Source organism: Scatophagus argus, chromosome 5 (assembly GCF_020382885.2).
Source record: "Scatophagus argus isolate fScaArg1 chromosome 5, fScaArg1.pri, whole genome shotgun sequence".
In the NCBI taxonomy this organism is placed as follows: Eukaryota; Metazoa; Chordata; class Actinopteri; family Scatophagidae; genus Scatophagus; species Scatophagus argus.
Window position 1 is genome coordinate 24,371,417 of NC_058497.1, and position 24,005 is coordinate 24,395,421.

General features: G+C 42.2%; 1 protein-coding gene across 8 annotated transcripts in view; it reads left to right on the forward strand.

The window, feature by feature from the left end:
• Nucleotides 1-24,005, forward strand: part of LOC124059691 (spectrin beta chain, non-erythrocytic 4-like) — a 59,237-nt gene that overhangs the window by 18,343 nt on the left and 16,889 nt on the right. For 7 of the 8 annotated variants that reach the window (XR_006843415.1, XM_046389930.1, XM_046389931.1 and 4 more), the window contains 12 exons: nucleotides 189-325; nucleotides 1,169-1,318; nucleotides 2,067-2,435; nucleotides 2,547-2,761; nucleotides 2,897-3,034; nucleotides 5,162-5,402; nucleotides 5,752-5,910; nucleotides 6,290-6,420; nucleotides 6,590-6,815; nucleotides 8,701-8,903; nucleotides 9,879-9,969; nucleotides 14,032-14,178. Coding sequence is in view for 7 of the 8 variants with exons in the window: in XM_046389930.1 (XP_046245886.1) it covers nucleotides 189-325; nucleotides 1,169-1,318; nucleotides 2,067-2,435; nucleotides 2,547-2,761; nucleotides 2,897-3,034; nucleotides 5,162-5,402; nucleotides 5,752-5,910; nucleotides 6,290-6,420; nucleotides 6,590-6,815; nucleotides 8,701-8,903; nucleotides 9,879-9,969; nucleotides 14,032-14,178 (2,207 nt within the window). In the remaining variant the exon portion in view is untranslated. Of the gene's footprint in view, nucleotides 1-188; nucleotides 326-1,168; nucleotides 1,319-2,066; nucleotides 2,436-2,546; nucleotides 2,762-2,896; nucleotides 3,035-5,161; nucleotides 5,403-5,751; nucleotides 5,911-6,289; nucleotides 6,421-6,589; nucleotides 6,816-8,700; nucleotides 8,904-9,878; nucleotides 9,970-12,983; nucleotides 13,335-14,031; nucleotides 14,179-24,005 lie in introns of those variants that run through there. The other variant, XM_046389936.1, reaches the window with a different exon arrangement.

Genomic DNA, 24,005 nt, shown 5'->3' on the forward strand with positions numbered 1-24,005 from the left:
CTGACTAAATGAAATAAGGAGGAGACAAAGTTCCAGTATTGATTTCATTCGGTCAAGTGAAGGTATCTGTGACCTTGAGACGAGTGGAGAATGGATTTTTGGAACTTTGTATTAGTAAGGTGATCTGCACAGTACATCAGGGCAGAGTACACTACTGTCATGAATGAAGTGCTTTTGTTGTCTCCCAGGTTACCAACCATGTGACCCACAGGTGATCTGTAACCGTGTCAACCATGTCTCTTCCTGTCTGGAGGAGCTGAAACAACTGGCAGCTAAAAGACGCGCTGAGCTTGAGGAGTCGAGACAACTGTGGACCTTCTTTCAGGTAGGATGACTTGACAGGATGAGGCAAGATGCAGGATTATGTCATTTTAATTATTATGCTCATATCAGATTTGACAATATACAGACGAGGGGTGACTCCAGGATCAGATGTTTTCCAGCTCTGTCTATGCCACAGGGGTAAAAATTATCACCCAATTAGTTACTTACTTACACTTATGCCAGAGTCAAATTAAAGCGTTCTTTTATGGAGCCACAGTCTTTTGAAGAACATCAGGTGCAGTTGTATTCCAACAGCAGTGTTATCTTGGGGTGTTATATGCTGCGTTTTGTTTCGTTCGACGGTCCATATCCTTGTGTCATACTTGGCCTGTGTCTCCTGAAATAGCTGTCCATCACTTTGATAACACAGAGATGATGAGCCAGTTGTTAATGTTGGTGAAAGCTTTTAGAATGAACCATGAAAGTAATGAGTGTATAATGAGGATAGTGGATTTCTTTGTCCTTTCTTCACACTGTTGAATCACTAATTACTGCTTATCACATTACTGATTCATTTCTGTCTAATTCCCTTCTGCTTTTTGGGAGAAACTGACTGGGATCAGTGTTAGATGGACTTCAGGCATTAAGGACTGTTCTGAACTTTGTTCTTTCACAGTTTATTTTTTTATTATCTCTTTTCTTCCAGTGATCCTTTATCTTTTGCCATTTATCAATTGTTTCACTTATTTCGTTCCTCTCTTTACATTTCTTCTTTTTTCATAAGTTACATCTTATACTCATTCTTTGTTATTATAATTAGGTTAGGGTTGTAAAGCCTCTTTATCTCTTTTAATATTTAATTGTTTAAATGTATAATTTCAAGCTGTGTCTGTTCTTCTGTTAGGAGCTGGAGGAGTCGGAGGCCTGGATCAGGGAGAAGAGCTCCATCTTGGGAGCTCAGGGTTATGGGAAGGACCTGAGCAGTGTGCTAAAGTTACTACAAAAACACAAGACTCTGGCTGGAGAACTGCTGGCTCACCGATCACTGCTGCAGGTGTGTGTATTTATGTTTTTATTTGTGTGTATGTGAGAAACAGCACCTGGAGTACCTGCAGTTGCTGCTCTGAACTTCCTGTACTTCAGTGAATTTATGCATTAGCATGTATAAATGTGTTTTTGAGCTTACTTAGAAAAAAATATTCGCTAAAATTACTTTGAACAGTGCAAATACATTCTTCTGTAGAAACTGTGTGAAGGCAGATTTGCCAAACGAGTGACACCTATAACAAAAATAAGAATGTGGCAAGATCAATTTTTGTTTGGTGTAAAGGTAAGCTGTCGTTGACATGACTACATGAACATCACACGTGAATTAAACACTTAACGCCAGTTTTACCAGTATGCTAAGTGGCAGTGACTTTTTATTACATTTGAAATAAGGCTGAGTGATATGGACTAAAAAATTTATCCCGATAATCTCTGGTCTTTACCGCGGTAACGATAAAAATGACGATAAATAAACACCAATTCAGCTTAATCTTTTTACTATAAATCTATCTATCACCAAAATAGTAATAACAGACGGTAAAGACTCTTATTAAAGTCACACCAGCAAAGAGTAATAACCAACCAGCTGACCAACTGACCAGAAGTCAGCCCTGCAGTTTCATCCATTCCAAAACTCCCTGCCAATGAGAGAAACACCACACTGAAGTTAGAATGTTGGCTCAAGTTCCACCTCCTTGCTTACAGTGTGAAGTTATTTGGAGTAACTCTGCTATTCCTCTGTCCTGGTCCTCCAGAACACCATGAAGCGAGGAAAACAGATCCTGAGTGAGAAGAGCTTTGGCACGGCGGGGATACAGGAGCGCATCATGGAGGTGAAGGGCGAGTGGAAGAGGCTGGAGGACCAGGCTGCGCAGCGCCTTGGCCACCTGCAGGAGGCGCTAAACTTTTTTCAGTTCTCCACGGAGACGGACGACCTGGTGGCCTGGCTGCAGGACGCTTACCGCCTGGTCTCCAGCGAAGACTTCGGACATGATGAGTACTCGACCCAGTCCCTGCTGAAGAAACACAGAGGGGTCAGCGAGGCCATTGACAAACATCGCCTACATGTAGTGGCACTGCGCAAACACATGGTGGCGCTTCCTCTGCGGTACCGTGAACAGGAGGTGAGCAGAGGGAGCAGGCAAAGGATGTTTAACTTTTTTGTATTTTGTGTATCCTTCTACATCTTTTCCTTTACTCTCCCCTTGTCTGTCTGTGTCCTCTCCTCTCTGCAGGAGGTGCAGATGCGCATGGGAGAGGTGGAGCAGCTGTATACCGAGGTGGTCGAGGTGGCGGTGCTCAGGCAGCAGTGGCTTCACGACGCCCTCGCCGTCTACCGTATGTTCAGTGAGGTCAATGCCTGCGAGCTGTGGATTGATGAGAAGGAGCAGTGGCTGGACAAGATGGAGATCCCAGAGAGACTGGAGGACGTGGAGGTGGTGGCACACAGGTGAGGTGGTGGTTTGAATTCTGTGGTTTCAAAAGAAAGCTTAGCTGGATTTCTGTTGTTTTGCTTAAAGCAAAGAACTTCTGATCATCGCAAAAATCTTTTGCCCCACTTACTGTCCTGTCTGTCGCATTGTAGGTTTGAGAGCCTGGACCAGGAGATGAACAGCCTGATGGGAAGGATCCTGGACGTTAACCAGATAGTTCAGCAGCTCCTAGATGGAGGGCATCCATCTTCTACAGAGGTCAGAGGTTGTCAGGACCATCTCAACTCCAGGTACTCAGAACTGACCTCCCAACGGCTAACACCACAGGTAGTAGTGTGGTGGGAGCAGTCAAGTGGTTGCGCTTGTACCACTATGACATGTACATTTGTAAAGCACCTTCAAACCCAGAGGCAACTCAAAGGGCTTTGTCTGAGTCACAGAACATCATTTAAAACAAATACAGATGAAAAATCTAATGTAGTAGAATAAAGTCAAATAAAATCTAAATAACATGTTTCAGTACAGTTAGTGTCACAAAATCTCAAAAGTTGAACCAAGCTGAAAAGCATAACATGCCTCCTTTAACATAATAGTAATAGTGGATCCCATCAACATGACCAGCAATCCTTATATCAGTCATGAGCCAGTAACTAGTGATTAATGCTGTGTTGATTGTTGAGTGTTGTGTTGTGTACTGTATGTGAAGACCAGCCTGTAGCCTGTGAGCTGACAGTTCCCTGTCTGTTAAATAGAGCGCTGGTTTATCAGAGCTCTGTCCTATTTTACTCCCGGGGGGTGGGAGGAGATGGAGGCAGAGTGACATGCAGAGAGAGAGTTGGCGAGGAATGGAAGAGAATTATTCAGGGGAATTCATACTCACATAATTGTCTTTTGACAAGCGTCCTGTCAGTCACTGTCTTAACAAGAGGCTGAACTACCTGCTTCCTCCTCTTTGTATCTTTGTAGAGTGTGAGCTCAGTGCCTGAGATGGTACAAAATGTAAAATAGCAGCACATACCTCTGCTGCACAAGTCTCTCTCAGCTTTTACGGCCAACATGTTTATTTTCACTAACATTCAGCCACGCTTACCTGTGATGAGTTTGGCTTTTTTAGCCGTCTCGGTCATGTTCACTGACCACTGTTACTTCTGGCAGTGCAGCCCGTGGCGGCCATGCATCCATGAGTCTTGTGACCTTGGCACATGGAGCTGGTCTCAGGGCAACCATCTGTGCTGGCTGCCTCAGTTAAGACGAGGCCAGGCGGGAGAAAAAATAACAACAAACATACATAATAAAGACTTTTCCCTCCTCACTGCCTTCCCTGGTGTTAGTTATTATTTGATTCTTTAATTAATTCTGTCTCAGTTTATGCTGGCATGCAGTCATGGTGGTCCTTTATTTCACGCAGTATATAAATACGTTAAACAAATCATAATAAGTGTTTAAGAGGTTACTGAGGGAAAACTCTTAATGGCCTAATGAGGCATTGATAAGTGTTTTATTATGACAAATAAAAAGCCAATATGCTACTAACATGTATACTAGCTAATGATTAAAATGTGTTGACAACAAATCATTCTGTCACCACCAACATGTTGCACCTGTAAGACTTTTGCAGCTCTGAGGTCAGTGTCACCGAACTGTTTTCCTGCCCACCTGCTGTGCGCTCTGTCTGCCTCTCAGCGACTCTGCCATTACCTCATTACAGTCACAAGGATCTCTGTGGTGTGTGTGTGTGTGTGTGTGTGTGTTCATCTGTGCATGCGTGTGACCGTGTGTTTCTTGGCTGAGCTTTCTTGTGTATGGAGACCTGCTGGTCTGGAGCAGATTCAGGAGAGCATATTGTGTGACGATATTGTAGGCCTGCGCTGAGACCACAGCAGAGCGCGCAGTAACGGTGCATATCATGTCATCACGATAATGAATTTAACGTGTTTTAATGATGATACAGCTTAGCTCTTCCCCAGATTAACTTGATTTTAACTGTCCATGTTTAAGACCTTTAGATTTTGCGTCTCTGATGGAAATGAAAAGGGCTCTGATAATCATAGGTGTCAAAGTTTAAGACTTGTTTAAATCCCTTCAGCTATTTTATTTTTCAGTTCACGTATAATCTGTTTAAGATTACTCCTGCTTGACGTGTCTTCTGCATTTTGATCATTTGACCTGGAACAAAGGACTGGAATTATTTATGAAGAAATATTGATTAAAATTGCAGATCGTTCTTTTGATTTTGTAGATTGAAATTAAAAGCTCATTTCGATAAATTTTTGATTCAGGACAGAAATTGTGATACCTCAGTGAAGGAAGAACAATAAATGCTGCTTTAAGGACTTCAAATGGACTGAAATGAGAGTTCACAGTACCACACTCTCTTCATCCCACTTTCAGTATCACTCTGTCCTGCCTGTCACCAGGTGGAATAGCATTGTGGAGCTGGTTGAGCAGAAGAAAGATCAGCTGGACTCGATGTTACGCCTTCAGAACTACCTGCTGGAGTGTGCTGAGATCAAGTCTCAGATCCAGGAAAAGAGAAAAGCCATCGACGCCACTCAGTACATGGACAGCGACCTGGGAGGAGTCCTGGCTCTGCAGAGACGCCTCTCCACCATGGAGGGAGCCCTCTCCGTCCTGGAGCCCAAACTACTGCATCTGCAGGTGGGGGAGTATGGGAGCCTTCAGTGACAATATAGATGTTGAAGAAAGACTGAGGAAGGGTTTCAAGAGTGGCATTTCCTTATCAATAAAAATCACTTTTGTTAATTTGCATCGTAAAAACAAACACCTTTGAAAGTTTTCAGCTTTTCTCTGATGTCTCAGTCTTTCTCGGCATGTTAGATAGATAGATAGATTGATCCCAAGGGAAATTCAAGGTTGGCTGTAACTGTTAATGTTTAACTGTTTATTTTTCCATTTATTCTATTTCTGTGATTCTGCTCTGTTTTATATGACGGTTGTATTATGTAGCAGAAAAGGCCATAATGCCATTTTTTGTCTGGTGATGTAGGAAGAGGCGGAACATCTGGCCACTGCCCACCCAGGTCGGGCCATGGAGGTTCTTGTTCCGTTTGATGGCATCAGTTTGGAGTGGGAAGAGCTGAAACACACACTGCAGGGCTGCGAGGACTCACTAATGGTGGCTGGCAGGCTCCAGAGCTTCATACAGGTACACAGGGATAGTCCCTCCACCATGTTGCTACAGTAGCTCAGAATGGACAAACCAAACCGTCGCTCTAGAGAGGGCCTTTTGAGTTTTCAGCAACAAATCACAATGTATGTGAGATTCGGTTTCTTGTTTGCACAGCAACAGACATTTAGAAAGTTGTGGTAGTGGCATTGGTTATTTTGGGAAGTAAGTCTTTGTAGAAAAACCTGCATGTGCTGCAAGCTAAGTAGTAGCATTTGGGCACAACTGATAATCTGGAAACAAGCCATAGGATCTGCCTGTATTTCAACGGATTTGTCTGTATGCACAAACTTCTGTAGTGTAGACTAACAATGGAATTGATTAGATGTAAATTGCGCTCCTCTCCCTGTCCCGTCAGGACCTGGACTCGTTCCTCACCTGGTTGGTCCAGACGCAGACAGCAGCAGCCTCAGACCAGTTGCCCAACGACCTGGAGGAGGCAGAAAGACTCATCAACAAACACGCTGCTTTAAAGGAGGAGATTGGACGGTGGGTTACCACAAGACAACAGAAGGATTATCTTGTTTTTAACATGATCCGATATTAGGATTAGACTGGGATTTGTAGCCTTATCCCTAAAATATCTCCATAAAAGGTTTAAAACTAAAATCAGGTGTTCAAAGAATAACTGAATGGGTGTCCATTGTTTTCTGTGCAGGTATGAGGAGGACTACGAGCGCCTGCAGGCCATGAATGAGCTGCTGGAGTCCGAGGAGGCTCCTCTCCCTCAGGCCGCCCTGCAGCAGTGGCTGCAGAAGCTTGATGTGGGCTGGAACAAACTGCTGGAGATGTGGGAGAGCAGGAGAGAGGTTCTGGTCCAGGCTCACATTTTCCATCTGTTCTTGCGAGATGTAAAACAGGCTGAGTCCTTCCTCAACAACCAGGTGAGACAAACAAGATGAATAAGAGGATGAATCTTAATGAGCGCTGGTGATCAGTTCAGCATGAAATTTGACCAACTCCAGGTGAAAAAGCTGTGCAGATTATGAGCCTCTGTTCTCCATGACTTTTCTATTTGTAGTGATTATATAACTTCCCTTAATGTACTCTCATCATATACAGGATGCACATGTTACCAAAGCCTCTTTCATTTGCTCCAGACCCTTTGTGGCAAACAAATCTGCTTAACTTAAATAACTGAGCTGCTTTTTGCAACATTTAATTGTGTCTGACAGCCAGATGAAAACAGGAGCTGAATGTTAGCATGTATGATGTGCTTTCATGTTGCTGTTTCACCTTTTAGGTGATGTTTCCCTGAGCTTGTCTGGTTGCCACTGAGGCAGAGACAAATCTACCTTTGCTGTGCTTGTTTTTCATCTTATCTTTTTCTCTGATGGTGGCAGACCAGAGGGAGCAATATACTACACACAGGATCAGTAAAAACACAGTTACAGAGTGGAACAGTGGTACAGACTCATATCTTAAACTGTTGTCTGCTGACCTTCCTCAAAGCTCAGACCTTAAGATGTCAGCAGCTTTTGGATGATAAATTGCACTCTGCATTTGTGCTTTAGTCTGATCACATGATAATGATGGTGACATCATCAGTGGTTATGTCATATCTTATCACTGAAACTTGGTCGTGTCCTCACGGACACCTCTGAACAGACCAAATGCTGCTTTCTGACTGCAGTAGAGTGGACAGGGTGTGGCCAGCTCAGCCCTGCCAAAGTGAGAGAACAAGACAAAGGGAAAATAAGAGATTATATGTGTGTGTGTGTGTGTGTGTGTCAGCGTGTCAGCAGGTGTCCTGGTGTTATACGATACTAGTGCAGAGGCTCTTCAAAACATGTCCGTCAAGAACGAGCCGATTGCTCCAGCCAATCCGGCATCAGCCTGCAGAGCCAGAGAACCCAGCAGTTTTAGACTCTGTGTTTTAGATGTGTTTTGCAAAGATCAGACCTTGGATCTTAACTGGTTTTAAAAGTTGCGTCAGTGGCATTAATTAAGTGGTATTATATTACAAACATTACAGAAAGATATTATGTTTTATGTCTTTTACATTTTAGCAGTATCAATGAATTAGTATTAAAGTAAAATATGTAAATTAGTATTGTGATTTTGGTGCAGTTTTTACAGGACTATCTTGTCATTTTCATTTTAGGTATATCATTCAGTCCCTCCAGTCTTTGTAATGTAGTTATCATATTGCCATATAGAAATGCTTTCCAGCTCTAAAGGTTAGCCTGTGTCATACTTACAGTCTGCATTGCTGTGTTTAGTCTCAGTATCACATCTGCAGAGGTTTGTTTTTCTAATCTGAAATGTCACGGGCACATCTGCCCTTGACTCCTGTGTGTGCATGTGTGTGTGGCCACAACGTCCCTTTCAGTTTGATAATAGATTTTTACCAGGGACCAGCTCTTCTTATTAGCCTGGAGGGGGGTTGATTTAGAGAGAGCAGCATTTCTTCTTCACTGTGTATCAAAGACGTTCCAGGCCATAGATCTCCGCCAGTCTGCCCCTGTTGTTTCTCCCTTAATTTGATTCATTATGTCTGTTTCCAGAAGCCTCATACATTTGTAATGATATGTTGGTTTGAGTATTTTTTTTTGTTTCAAAACAGCATCATTTGACACTTTGTGCTCTTAAGTAATTGACAGAAGAAAATTAATCCGCTTTGCAATGGTGGTGCTGACTTCTTCTGCTCCCCTCTTATCTATTTGTTTATTTTGATGTCTCTTTGCTCTTTTCTTTTTTTAATCTCCTTCACTTAATCAGTCCCTGAAACTAGAAATCACCTTCCTGCATCCCGTCTTCTTTTTCCAGGAGTCGGCCCTGGCTCACGTGGAGCTGCCCACTACGGTGGAAACAGTCGAAGCCGCCATCAAGAAACACAAGGACTTCACCACCACCATGGAGCTGAACCTGCACAGGATCAAAGCTGTGATCGAGGCTGGGGAGAGTCTGATCAGCCAGAGCAACATCTACTCTGAACGCATCAGGGAACGAATCGACACCCTCGCTAACAGGTACCACATGCAAACATGAAAACTAAAGGGATATCAAGATTAGTACAGGAGAATGAAGCCAAGACTAACTTGAGGTCAAAGCTGAAAATCTGTCACATCTCTCAGTATTTAGCAGTTTGGTAGTTTTTCAGTTTTTCTTCGACTTTGTGAATTCCTTATGGAGGAGATTCGCTGAGTGTAAGAATATTATGACATAAATAAAACAGACTCTCCGATAATGGGAATTTATTATTTATTATTTATTTAAAGCACAGTTCAACTACTAAAAAATATTCTGTTTGTCAGTACCTCAAGAGCTTCAGCAGTTTTATTTCACTTTACAAAATGTTCTGTATCTCCATTAAACTAGGATTTAATTTTGTCTCTGTTCAGGTTGTAACTGTCTTAGCTGTACGTCGAGCTGATTTTAAAGCACAAAGATCTAAGCAGCTGCCCAAACACAATACAGCAATAATGAAAATAACAATGGCAGTGAAAGAATTGAACAAAATACAGAAGAAGAGCTTGATTTGTTTAGTCCACACCCGACATCTGACCATGAAATCTGTGTGATAGCTGAGCTGGTGGTGTGTGTGTGTGTGTGTGTGTGTGTGTGTGTGTGTTTTCAGAGGGGGTTGGGCTTTTTGTGTGTGTATGTTTCCAACAAAAGCAAATGTGAGAACCATATGGTTCATAGATTAAATTTACATGAATTAAGTCAACGGACATTTGTTTTCCACCCATCGGGACAAATGAATGAGCGCATAGCAACCTAATTACTTTAATGTGTTACATTTTGTTTCTATAATAAATCATTTCTTAGTGCTTATTATGATAATTACATTTTTTTTTATTCAGGTATGAATAACAAATAAAATGAACGCACTCATCACTAAGCTTCACTGAGTGTCACTGACAGTGTCAAGTTATGTATATATGTTAAAATTTAGTTAATTTTTAGTTATTTCAACTTGAAACCGTTCCTCCCTCTTCCAGAGGAAACCAGAACCGAGAGCTGGCCCAGCAGTGGTTGGAAAAACTGAACGACCAGTGGGAACTTCAGAGGTTTCTTCAGGACTGTCACGAGGTAGGAGGCCAACAGGCTGGTTGTACTGGTTGATCCGTTAGGGGCTGAATACAGGAGTGAACTGAATCAGTTCAGGAGACAAGTGAGGGGACCATAAACTCTTTATTCCTTTTTGTTTCCTTTGCCAGCTTCACATTTTGGTGACCTCTAGTGGTAGTGCAAGATAACTGTTTTGATTTTTTGAGAACTGCCGTGCAGAAGCTGTCCACGGTGAGCTGAGATGTACAGTGTTTTGAGGACTTTCCAGTTGGAAGTTACTGTTGACTTGCGTGTCCAGCTGCACACGGTTCACATCAGCTCTCGCAGCCTGCGGAGTCATGGGCTTCTTTCTGGGCCAAAACCTTGTTTAGTTTCAGCAACTTTCTCTCTTTGACTGAATAATTCAGCAGCACAGCTCCTCATCACTAATTCAGAGGAGGAAGAGTGTATCTCAGTGTGTACATGAGTGTGTATGTGTGCGTGTGTGTGGGAGCCATATCTGTGTGTCTGCTCATATGTTTTATGCCTGTCTGTAAAAATACAGTATGCATGAGGAGTCTTCCCCTGACTCTATGTGTGTGTGTGTGTGTGTGGTCCACAGTGGGCGAGTGACACTGCGTCAGTCTGTAGGAACCTGAGCTTTCAGCTGTCAGCAGGTTCAGTCCAAGCTGCATCTTCATGTTTCCTGCTACCAGCTGCTGCTCTCCATTTTCTTGCCAGCACTTTTATACTGATCTGTATGTGGCAAATGTTGTTGTTGGACACAAAATAATCACATTTACAGTTTATATTTGTTACAGCTGGTTTTTAGGGGTAGATTTATGACACATTCAGAGCAACCTACACTGCTGCTCAATGATACAGCAAATCAACTGCCAATCATGTGGCAAAAATCAAAGTAATCCAGTGGTGATAAACTATACAAGAGTTTAAGATGACTTTAGGAAGTCATCAGGGTTTGTGTTGGACTAACAATCTAAAAGTACCCCAGAGTAGTAGTATTTTTAGGAATACTTCCCTTACTAATCAAAAAGTGTAAAGCCTCATTACTTTTATAGACTCAAAATTTGCTTTATTACCAGTTAACTACATCTATATACATTGTGCATTTTTCAGTGATCTTTTCTTTAATGTTTGTATTTGCCTCAGATATTTGCTGACTACACCAGCAGTACACAAAGACTTGTAAACACTTACATGGGCTCTCAGTTCACTCGGTGACTGCATACCAGATTATAAAAACATTGGTATACAAAACTGAATCTGTTCTAGAGAAGCAAAATGTTGAAACCATGCAGGAATACCAAAAAAAAAAAAACAAAATACAACTTATTACTGTCAATTTGCAGGGCACTTGTGAACTCATGTTAATACAAACTTTTCCCTGACATCCAGTGCTTTAAAAACAGGGATGCTTGTCATGATTGTCTTACAGTACATATGAAAATTAGTAATGAGTGTATCTTGAATTTTGTGTCTGTGTCGCACTCGTTTACAGTATTTTAAAATTGATTTTAAAAAAGGATCCACTTCATGGGAAAATAATCTGATTTTTGTAATTAATAGTAATTAAGTAATAAGCAAGTAATTATTATTTTCCATATTGATTAATTGTTTTGATTTAGTAGTCTAAGATTTAGGATATAGAATGTCAGAGGTGTTCAGACTAAACCCGGAGGAATTCATCTCACAGTGATGCAGAAACAGGGAAGAATTTCTGTTACCTGTTACCAGGTGAATTAATTTGTTATCAGAGTGCTACAGGAATGTGTACATGAACATGGTGGAGTCAGATGCTATGGATCCTCCTCTGCTCCTGCTCCTCCTCCTCCCTCTTTTGTTGTCCTCTCTCCCACTTCTTCTCTGTCCCTTTCTTCCCTTTTTACATCAAACAAACTCTATCTCCACCTCCCTTGTTCGTTTTCATTCATTCTCAAACACACACACACACACACACACGCACCACACTCCCTCTCTCCTCCTCCTTTTCCCTCATTCAATTCATTTACAGTCTCAAGGGGGGCATCAGGCTATGACCCCCCATGACCTCTGCAGTCGTGAGACCTGTGTGTGTGTGTTTGTACAGTCTTTGAGTGTGAGTGTGCACACAGTCTGCATGTATGTGTGTGAGATGTGTGAGGCGTGTTTACTCGTGTTAGCCGGCGTGTCCTTACCCATCTGTGGTGTGTGTCCATATGTGTGATAGCTCCAGGAAGAGGTGACAAACGGAGGGGGGGTTGGACAGAAATACAACCCCTGTCCTTTAAAGGAAAGACGAGCAGTAAATCCATCAAACTACAAATACATCATTCAGGATAAATCACTGCTCTGTCCAATCCTTTACTATCTGTCTTTCTCTTCACTATCGATCCTCCTCTTTCTCTTTTGCACTGTCCAAACCGCTACCCTCTGTCTCTCTCTCTCTCTCTCTCTCTCTCTCTCTCTCTCCCTCCCTCTCTCTCTCTCTCTCTCTCTCTCTCTCTCTGCTTTACCACTGCGGCAGCGTCAGGCGAGCTGGAGACTGGGAGTACAGCTGCCTGGGACTGCTGCAGAGTGGAGGAGAAGGATGGAAGAGGGGGTTGGTGGGTGTAGTGCAGGAGGGGATAGATGAAACAAAAGCAGCTGTAGAGGAGTAGTGAACTCTGCTCTTGGTGGAGTCTGGTGCGTTTCAGTCTTTCTTTCCCTTCACACTCATTTTGACACCATTTTAAGCCCCCCACCACCACCACCACTGCATCTCCTCCAGCTCAGCATCATTAGCTGTGACTGGTGAGCCTGGAGGCGCTGCATGAATCCCCTGCCCCCAAAATCTCAATCCCAGTCTTTTGCTCCTCCCTCTTATCCTCCTCCTCCTCTCCACCTCTCCTCCAACCAGCTGGGCAGCCTGCTTGCTCACTTGCTCGCCCACTTGCTGAAGGTGTGAGGCAGGGGAGGGGCGCCCATCCGCCGACTCGGCTGCCTGCCATTTTATTGTTTTGGGGAGGATGATTTTTTTCTTCTTCTTCTTCTCCAGTCATTCTTGCCCTCTCGCTCGTCACCGATCGAACCCCTCCCCTCCTGTTTGAGTGTACAGCGAATCCTCAGCAACACAGCGAGGGAGAGAGAGAGAGAGCGTCTCCAGTCTGTCTCCTCAGCCTTCAGTATTGTTGTTATTTACCCTCCTGCTTGGCATTTTCTTCTCAGCACACCTTTTGTGTCGCTGTCTCGAGTTGGACTCTCTTTCTGCCCAGCTCTTTCTTTCCCCTCCTTCGTTCTCGCTCTCACTCCAGCTCTGCGGTGAGGAGCGTCTTTTGCATGTGTGTGACGGCAGAGCGGCAAGGATGCGGATACCAGCGGCTGCCTGCAGCTGCCACAATCCCGCGGGCTGTTCCAGTTAAACGCCGCCGGTAAACGGGTTACTCGCTTTTCAGTTGGGTTAGGAGAGAGGGACGGGAGCGCAGGTGGAAACGTTGCATGCAGGTGTGAGGATGTTGATGACGGTGACACGCGGGTGCTGACGCTGACCTGAATATGTTGGTGATACTGTCAGTGCAGGCGTGATGTGTTTTCACTGTGTGTTTGCCTCACACAGACAGAGACTTTACTCCGTGTGTGTGGATCGTTTACTGTGTGCGTATGTGTCGACGCTGTGGACGCTCATCTGTTGTGTGTACATGTGAATTCTTGCGGCCATGCTTGTTGGTACACGTGTGTCTGCCTACATGTGCCTGCTGTGCGTCATGAAATATTCATGTCTGTGTGTTTGACCTTGTATTTCCTACCGTATGTGTTGCTACCGTGTTTATCTACAACAGAATTTGCCCTGTTTTCATGTAGCTTTTTTCACACAAGCGAATGAAAACGTTCACGTGTGAATGATGATTAATGTGATATATTTGTGTCTATTATGCAATCAAACATGTTTCTCTTATGAATTGGACACAGTTTCAGCCTGCACATTTCAATGTGTTTCGGTGTATCCAGATGTTTTTAAAGTGAGGAGTGATTTTATACACACCAATAGTTATTTACAGTGTGTATGCTCTTCCAGTGTTGACACCTGCTCTTTCTCTCTCCTCTTCACACCTTGCCTCTCTCTTCCAGCTGGGGGACTGGGTGTGTGAGAAGATGCTGATGGCGAGGGACAGCAGCCGAGACGAGTCCCAGAAGCTTCACAAGAAATGGCTGAAGCACCAGGCCTTCATGGCCGAGTTGGCCCAGAATAAGGAATGGCTTGATAAAATCGAAAAGGTGAGTCCTGCCAGTCCTTCAACCTGCCTCACAGATCAGTTATAGTACTTTTCTTATTATGTCAGTGGAGTGCAGTGTTGTGTTTTTGGGTTGCTTGTCCATCCGTCCCATTCTTGTGAACGCAGATTATATGGTCAGTCAAAGGTCAAAGGTCACTGTGGCTTTACGTCTTGACCATTCTTGTGAACATTTTTCCTCATGAGGGAATTTTATCACATTGACTGATTAGAATTTGTTGGTCAAAGGTCAAGGTCACTGTGACCTCACAAAACACTCAAGAATTCATGCACTAATTACGACAAAGTTTCACCTAAATGTCTAAGTGGTGACATTTTCTATCCAAAGGGTCAAAGGTGAACTTCACTGTGACATCACGATGTCTTCTGTCCATTATTCAACAGCAGAGCTCAGGAACAGAAGGGCAGATTGTGACCAGATTTCACAACTGGTCACGTGCTGAACTGGTGACGCTAATCTTGAGTGTCCGCCTTGAAACTGTGCTGATTATAAAGATTGTCTGCGCTGTCTGGTTTAACATGCGTATAAGCCTCCATGTTTTAGAATCTGTAGCTTTTTCTTCTTGTTCTATAAGAATCAGCTTCATTAAGCCTGCATGTGAAAACATACAAAGAGTTTGACAGCATGTTTCTGACTGGAAATTATTTCGTTGAATCGTGCATGTCAGCAGAGTGACAGCTGAATATCAGGCTTCTTCATGGCACACTGATACTGCAGATCTTTCATTTACGATTAGGTATTTTCAGAGATTAAGTCTGCACCCATTAAATGTTCACATTATTTCCTCGACAGGTAAGAAGTGCCTGCAGATATTTTTCAGCCTTTAATTGTGTTGATATATACTGTAGATGCCAGCTAGTCTACTGAACTAATGGTTAGCAAGAGATGAATGAATGGAAGTATCAGCTTTGTTTGGAAACATGAATTTTAGTTGTCAAAAACATGTTTGGTCACGGAAGGTTAAGATTTATATGTGTAATCTACAAGAGAAAGTGACTTCTCGTGACTGTTTCCCTTCAGACTGGCATCACTGATGTAAACAAAGTCACATCCTTTCATTATCCAATGTCAAATTCATTTTAGTTTTGTTTTGTACAATGGTCGCTGTATTAAGCACTAAAGCGCTAAATGAGAAGTGTAACAAAGCCGGTGACAAGGGCAGAAAGTATTACAGAGGGTTTTTAAATAGAGAGGGGAGCGCTGTAACCTTCACTGCTGTGTCCCGATAGGATCTGTTTCATATTAAAGAGATTTATACAGCACATCAGCCTCTTGTCTAAAGCTGCAGTTGACACAGACATAATTGGGTTATAGTCAGTGTTTCCCCAGCTACACGTCCAGGATTCACTGAGGTGACTTTGGGCTGCTGTGTTCACATGTCTAACTGACAAATACTGGCTCAGTATGGTGTTTCTGAGAATTGATAGAGTATCACACAGTCTAATATCACGTCACACTGACTATTAAACTAAAGCTAAAAGAGGCTAGCTGATGCTAAAGCTAAATTTGTTCTCTTATTTGCATCCATGCTAGTCCATCTGTGCTACTGACGCTGTTTCGGGTTAGTGGGTATCAGTCAGCAGTATCACTTTGCCTATTATCAGTACAGATTCAGATACTGTACGTGATGACCCTTCAGAGTATTCTGAGTAACAGTGAGTGGTTGCTGGAAGAGTTTTTTGACAGGACACATGGACGCCAATGAACCCATATGGACTGTTGTAGAGAATGTAACTGTGAAGTTAGCAGGTTGCAGTTTTATCTGTGCAGAGTGTATGATATAAACAAATCCTGGCAGTTCATCTGTGCTGAGGAAAGCCAAACAACTCCTGTATTTCTGAAGAAACACCACACTGACACTACATTTATTATCATAAAGCTTAGCAGTTATGCACTTATGCTTATCTGAAACTTTAAAGATGGCTGTGCTGAGTGTATTTCAGTCATAGAAACTCCTCTCACACCACTGTGATGGTGCATACAGTTGGCTGTGGCATAATGGCTCTGCAGTCTCATCCTGGGCAGGGCTCAGACTGAACTCCCCCGGTGGGTGCAGAGGGATGGAGCCAAAGCACAACACTGTGCTATGTGTTATCTGTGCACATGCTGTGAGACGACCTTGGGCACGCTTGAAACCAGGGCTGAAATAATTGGTCTGTTAATTAATTATTTTAAAGGCAGAAAATTTATTGGCAGCTATTTTTACAATTAGTTTATCAAAGTTAATGCCAAACATTTGATGGCTGCAGCCTGGAAATTTTTCGTATCTAATCTTAAAATAAACTGAATTTCTTTGGCATTTGGACTGTTTAATCTGGAAAACAATCAGTCATTTTAAGTTTTAAAAAAAATAGTTTGATTGTTACATGTGGTTAGAAAAACTGATACACGTGCATAGTTTTTAAACAACGTCAAAATGATTGATCACCAGTTCAAATATGGTGTTGATTTTTCTGAGGTGTTGTCTGTTAAAAATAATCTGCTATTGCTCTGATGTATGAAGGAGTCCACTGTGGTTTCTACACCCACAAGCTGAAAAATTATCAGAATATTGCAAAGTGCATTTCTTAGTTTGCATCTTCAGATGAAAGTACATAATTTGGCTGACAGTTAAAAAGAATAAAATTAAAAAATAACATCCTACTCAACACTTGTCAGATCTTACGCTGCTTGGTTAATTTTTTTCTTTATATCATAATATCAAGCCCCATAAAGAGCCCAACTTGAGTGAGAGCAACATAATCAAAGGTGTTAAGAGTGTAGAGACTTCACTTAAGTCTGTTCACACTCCAGAATGAGTCTCCTTCCTGCTCCAACCAACATGGATCTAAAACACGCTCAAAATATCATAATATAATCACAAAATAATCTGCAATTTCCCAGTTATGGGACTAATAAAGGATTATCTTATCTTACCTTATCTTAAATCTGAACTGAAAGGTATTCATGTGATTTGCCCAAACCATCAGCAGAGAGATGATCACAGTAACATGTTTTTCACGCTTCAGCAGCTACACATATCTGAATGCTTTAAAGCCTAAAGCTGAGAAGGTAAAGTGTGAGGCAGCATTTTTATTATACAAAAGGAGCATCGCAGTACAGCCCGAGGAACTGGTCTGATAAGAAAGTGTGTGCACGCTTACAGGGTGTGGCAGTTTCAGGTCGTTACAGTGAGGATATTTTTACAAAGTCTGGGACATTTTTGCTCATCATCACATCTTCTAAGAGCTGTTTAAGGATCAGGACTTGGTTTTAGGGTTAAGGATAACATTATGTTCGGATTGCAGTTTGATATTATATAAAAAAGCTTTCATTCCAATGTGACCCTCACGGGTACAGAAATACAAACATGTCTTGGTGCATATCCAGCTCTACTGGTCCCAGATCATGTACTTCAGTAGCAGACTGTTGTCTCAACAGGCCGTCTAGCTGTTGGCAGATGGACGGAGTTTTAGCTCCTGAAGTCATACGTGGCAGCCGTGTTCACCCCACAAGCCTGCTCCATGGCTGTTGCTTAGCAACTTAGTTTTTTTGCAAGCTAACACTCATAGGAATTTACATCTTATCACAGTAATACTGATAAGGATTTGTGCATACTGCTCACTAGTGTCAGAAACATTGTTCTGAGCTCCAAACACGAAGTATTTGTACATCATTTTTCTTTAAAAAAAGTATGAAATGTTTTAGAATCAAAACTCAATAAGCTCGTTATCAGAAGGTCAAATGGGAGGGAGACAACAAGGAGACAACAAACCAAAACAAACGTAAGGTTGCAATATCAGTCCTGATTTTATTGATTGAATAGTCAAGTCAGTTGTTTTTATATTGTTTTAGTGCTGATCACAGTCCTGTTCATTGTACTACTTCCTGTACTTCCTTCCCACACTGCATCTTGTGTCCTGGTTGTGTTTCTGCCTGTGTCCTCTGGGAGTCTCCAGTCTATTTATGTAATTGGGTGAGAACCCCTCTATGACGTGAAGGACTCTGTGAAGCACATCACCTGTTTTTAGGGTAGCGTCAGCCATCTGTGTTTCACCGTGTAAAATACGTGTCAGCAGTGAGCTTTTTTACTCTTTGGTAGCTACGGATGTGAGCACTAAAACTCACGTAATTTATGGTGAGCCCTTTCAACTTTAAATCAGGAGGGCTGACTAGTGGAAATCACTTTTTGACATATCAACAAACCATTCTGGATATGTCGCCATTGTCACAGTTGGATATTCCCTTTTGATATCTAAAATTCAATTCTGACTAATTGTAAAGGCACTGAAATTATCTCAAATATAAATGTTACTAGTGTAAATATAATTTTCAATAGCTGTAATTGTATTTCAGATATCTGAATTACATCAAAGTATCATCACTCCTTCTCTGTCTCTCTCTGTCTCAATCTTGATTTGCTCCTCTTTAACCTAGAGACAGGAACCATGTGGAGATCTAACAGGAAGTGATGTAAGACACAGAACAAAAGAGCTCAGAAAACTGCTGTAGGGTGTTGAGATAGAGCCCACAGCAGTAGATGTAGTGGAGTAAAGATGGCCAAATCTAATAAGCTGAGGTTTGCAGTGTTCTGAATGTGTAATGCATTGTTTAATCAATACCTCTGCTGTTCTGTCCCTGCAGCATGACTGGGCTTCCTTAATGGGCCACATGCACAAATCTAAATATACGTGAATCATATCTTCAAAGTGAACTTTTGTCAATGAATGGCTTGGGTGAAAGCATGCTTAGCACAAAACTCTAGAGTAAGTTTTGTTGTGCAGGTTTCTGATTTCCAACTGAAAACAGAAACTGCTTTGCAACAGCAGTCAGCACGTCTCCGCACGAAGACATGATGGTTGTAAGGACACGCCACATGTCTGTAATGAAACTCTGCAGCGATTTAGACCAAGTAGAAGCTGCTGGCTGTTACTTGTGATTTGCTTCAGTTGCAGCAGATTGTGTTTGTTTGTGTGTGTGTGAGTATGTGGGGGAGTGTGTGAGTGAACAGTGAAGACGGCTATTTCCCTATGCAGTTGCTTGCCTAAATCCAGTGGACTTTTGATTTCTGCCTCCTTCTCTCCTGTTATGCTTGGTAATTAATTGGCCTCATTAACTCATTAAGAATTACAGTGCAAGCCACTGCTGCCCTGGTCTCACTCATTCTCTCTGTGTTCTTTCACAGGCTAGCAAAGAGATGAATAGTTTCAGGTGACAGGTGAAATTTGATATTTTGGTTAATATTTTAAATGTCAAAACTATCTCTATGAAATCAACTGTGCTGTTTTTTCCCAATCCTTTCTGTGGGCATTTTCATATGTCTTCGTCTCAGCTTGTCAGCTGACTTTCATCAACTTACGTTGGACTTTGTCAGTCTCAGCTTGGGCTCTATGTTGCTAGAAGAAAAGTCAGAGGATCACCAGCATCATATCCTGTTCAGACCATCAATTTTATTTCACATTTTATGGCATAGTTGTTGAGATGCACTTTATAGACAAAAGTATTGGGACACCTGACCATCACACCAGCAGAGACTTTAATGGCATCACATTCAGCTTTGCAACTCTAACAGCTTGTGCCCATTCATGCAGTAGAGCATTTGTGAGGTCACACACTGATGTTGGACCAAAAGGCCTGGCTCACAATCTCCGTTCCAGTTCATCCCAAAGGTGTTGGATGGGGTTGAGGTCAGGACTCTGTGTGGGCCAGTCAAGTTCTTCCACACCAAACTCATCCAACCTTCAACAAACTGTTGGCACAAAGTTGGAAGCATAGCATTGTCCAAAATGTCTTGGTATGCTGAAGCATTAAGATTTCCCTTCACTGGAAGTCAGGGGCCGAGTCCAAACCCTGAAGAACAGCCCCATAAAGAGGGGTGTTTGGATACTGTTGTCTATTTGGTGTATTTCCAACTCGATGAGTGATGGAATTGCTGTCCTTGCCATGTAGAAATAAGTAAACAATAATTAAGAAAAAACTAATTACATGCAAAATGAGTTGTAAAAGCCTTCATTATTTATGCATGTTAGTGCATCTGGCTCCCTTCTCTTTTCAGTATATACTACATGTGCAACTGTCTCACTCACAAAGCCCTGCGTACATCAAGCTTTGACCTGTAGTTCTGTGCTGGCTCTGCAGTGTATGAGAAAGTGTGTGTGTGTGTGTGTGTGTGTGTGTGTGTAAAAATGTGGGAGTGCGTGTAGGCGGGTGTGGAGGTATGTGCAGCACTCTCACTAAGAACAAAGGGTAAACTGAGACAGAGATATGCTGTTATATTTTTATTCTCTTTCAATCAAGTCCGGTTTTATTTAGATCCTTTGGCAGCACTGCTCGTGAAGCAGTCACACCAGGACTTCATATGGAAATGTACTGGACTGATACAGCAATACAGAGGAAGACAGAGAACAATGAGAGTCACGTGTGTGTAAAACTGATTTTATGGCTGCATGTTTACGTTATGATTCAATGGAGTACACCCAAAATGGTTCCATTTTCACAGACATTAGAATGCAGTGTATGTTGCTGCTAATATAGTTCCCATTTTATTACATTTTCCTAAGTTTTTCTGTTCGTGTCTGCAGTGTAAAAGGTACTTGCTGAATTGCTTACTGCTAAAAACTTGCCTACTATTTGGGGAAAAGACACAACAGTTATTTTCTGGCGTTCAACAGCTGCAGGTGTTGGAAGAGGGTTTCCTTAAAAACAAACAAAAGTGTTGCCTGCACACCATCACCTGACCTCAATATGTCTCTGCCTGCACTGCAACCCTGCTGACTCTCATCCGGGCTGAGTGGCCTTTGTGAACACCAGAAGCCTTTAAAACTAAATCTCCTTCCTTGATTTTAAGCAGTTTCTTTTATGTGTTTTTTTATCAAAAAAATCTGTCATCTGTTTATTCCAGCAAGAGTGCCAAGAAACGTCTCTGAATTTTGCCATCAAATGTGTTCAGACTTCACATTTTTAAAGTAACACACAACATTATGACTGTGTTTAAACTTTAAAGGTATGAATTAACCGTCGCAGTGTCTTTCCTTCTGTCTTTACTTACATAGAGTTCATATCAGATGGAAAAGTGCAGCGAAATGAAAACAAACCCAACGTTTTGTGCCACATCCTGGAGCACTCTGAGCTTTCTGATGCTCTCGGTACAAAAAGACACTCAGGAGGTTGAGGAAGACAAAACAAAAAAATCACAAAAGGTTCCTCCAGTCAAATGCTGCTGCGATGCTTTTACAGCAGGACGAGAGGAGGGCACTTTTTAGGTAGATGGGACAGCGTTCGTCTCAGCCTCCAGCTGGGCGCCTTCTGGAAAATATGTCATCTCCAGCTGTGTGTGAGTGTGAGTGTGTGTGATTGCCTTTTTCGTATCCCTGTGCTGCACTGACAACATGAGCAGTGAACCACACACTGATGAATTCAAAAAATATCATCTGCACAGAGCTGCAGTTCAGCAGCATGTTCATTGGTTATGTGTTCGCTGAGCAGTAACAGAGTACGTTTCTCAAGTACTCTTCTACTCCATTACATGTCAGGGGAGATACTCTGCTTTCTACTTCACTGCATTTATTTGACAGCTTCAGTCACTAGTTACGTTGCAAATTAAGATTTTTGCACACAATATATAACATCTAATATATATAAGTCATAACAATCTAATAGGATCATATATAACAGCTGAAAGTCGCAAATTTTACGGCTTTACAGTTCACATTCAAAAATCGACCATATACTGTATTCATTCCTACTGCGTTGAGGCTCAGGGAAAACACACTCCATATGATAAAAAAAAAACAAAACACTTTGTATGTTTGTATATTTGTATGTAGTACGGATGGTTCCTCTTGCCGCTATCTCATTCATCACTTCCTGTGCACGAGAGCTGTGTACCACACGATGAACGGAACACAGTTTGAATCTTAAATTCAATTAAATTATCCATTAAAAAGTGAGGCCGTACCGAGCAGCTCTTGCTGTTAGGCCGTACAAGCGTTTTGCTTTTTTTTTCACACGCAGAGTAAATATTGACACAATAGCTGCAGTGGCCTGAGTGTGACAGACACACTGACCAGCAGAGTGTCAGCAGTGACGCTCAGGAGCAGATGTCTGCTGTGATATACAGACCAGACAGCTGAATGAGGACGGCCCATCTGTTGCTGTTAGCGTCAGCTTTGAGTCTTCCTGTCCTTCAGGACTCTTCCTGTTCTTCTTCACTTTGCCTGTTTCTTCTGCTGGATTTTGTTCTCCCTCTTTCTGTTTGGGTTCGCATGTTCTCGCGACGTTGAGTCATCTGTAATGACAGCAGCATAGCTCTTTCTGATTGTCAGAGTGACTTGAAAGGAGAAGAAGCTGATTTAAAGGAATAATTACCTAGAATACTTTTTTGGCTTTCGTCGGGGAAATGATTAGGGACAAGGATCTCAAGTGATTTTGTATTGCACCTCCATAAAGTTGGACGACTTGCAGGAGACAGATTAACAGAAGAATGATCAAGGTCAATGCAGCAGAGACAGGAGATGCTCTGAGCGTGATATAACAAAGAAAATACAGCAGTTAGATGTTAGACATGGATTTTCCTGCGCACCGTTTTGGATCCTTGTTGATGTGAGCAGCATAATATCATGATCCTTTTTCGAACTGCAGAGTGAGTATGTGAGTGTGGAGTGGCAGCTCTGAGCCCGTGGGCGAAGCTGCTCGAGCCCACGCAGCTCTCCCACTTACTGCAGAGGACGGCGTGCATCAGCAGCCAGGGAAACGCCACACCACAACGAGAGCTGACGTAACGCTGGAAATTACAGGACAAGCAGTGGAGTGCAGCTCGCTGTGCACTTTTTTAATTCCTCTGTGTGCACATACAAGCACACACTCACACCTGAGAGGTGCCCTTATAAAGCCAGTCATCTGCAGTTTGCTTTTTACTGGAACAACTGGGGATTAACTGTAGTTTGGCAGTAGATTTGTGTTGTGTTTGAGGGGAAATAAGAAACTCTATACTTTCTCCCAGCTGGGTCACAAGTAAAATAAAGAGTAAAAAAGTAAAAAAAGAACAATTCAGAAATTTGGTTGGAGGATTTTATGGTTGTATTTTTATTCCTTTGTTTTTAGGCCAATCCGAGGATATTTTAGAATGCGTTTTGTGTTTCTGTCTATGTGAATGTACATTAAAATCATTTCGCATTTTGTTTATGTTTCCATGTCATTGCCAGTGCATTTATCATTATCATTATTATTATTATTGTTTTTATTTTATTCTGTTTTATTTGTTATGCTGTAAACGGGTCACACTTGCGAATTAGATCTTGTAGACTCATATCTGTGTCTTTTTAATATTACTTTACTTTTTACCTGACTAAGCTTTTGTTATACAAACGTTCACACCTTGGAGCCACCCTGACCTTAACCACAGATTTCCTCAGCCACTCTCACACAGCCGGTCCGGGGGTTTGGACCGGAAACCTTCTTATCACTTCAGAGCCATCCAGTTTCCAGTCATCAGGCAGCTCTGTGTGTCTGTAGATTTTATCATAAACTGAGTGAGTCAGGCGGGATGTGGATGGTGAGTCACTGTGCAAAGTTATTTAACTCGGCAGAGTCTGAAATGACCACCTGCCAAGTGCCAAATGCTGAGAAGCTTAGACTTTGGCTGAAAGAATAACCAGTTATCAATCTAACAGACCAACAACTTACTTGTTCTTTCAAATTTTCATGTAATTTCAGGTTTCATCACACAGTATGGTGAATTTCAGTCTAAATTGTGTTGCACACATGTTGCCATGTGTTCCTGCAAGTTTTATGAAATCCCTCCGGTACATTTCCATAAAAATTTGTTGAAT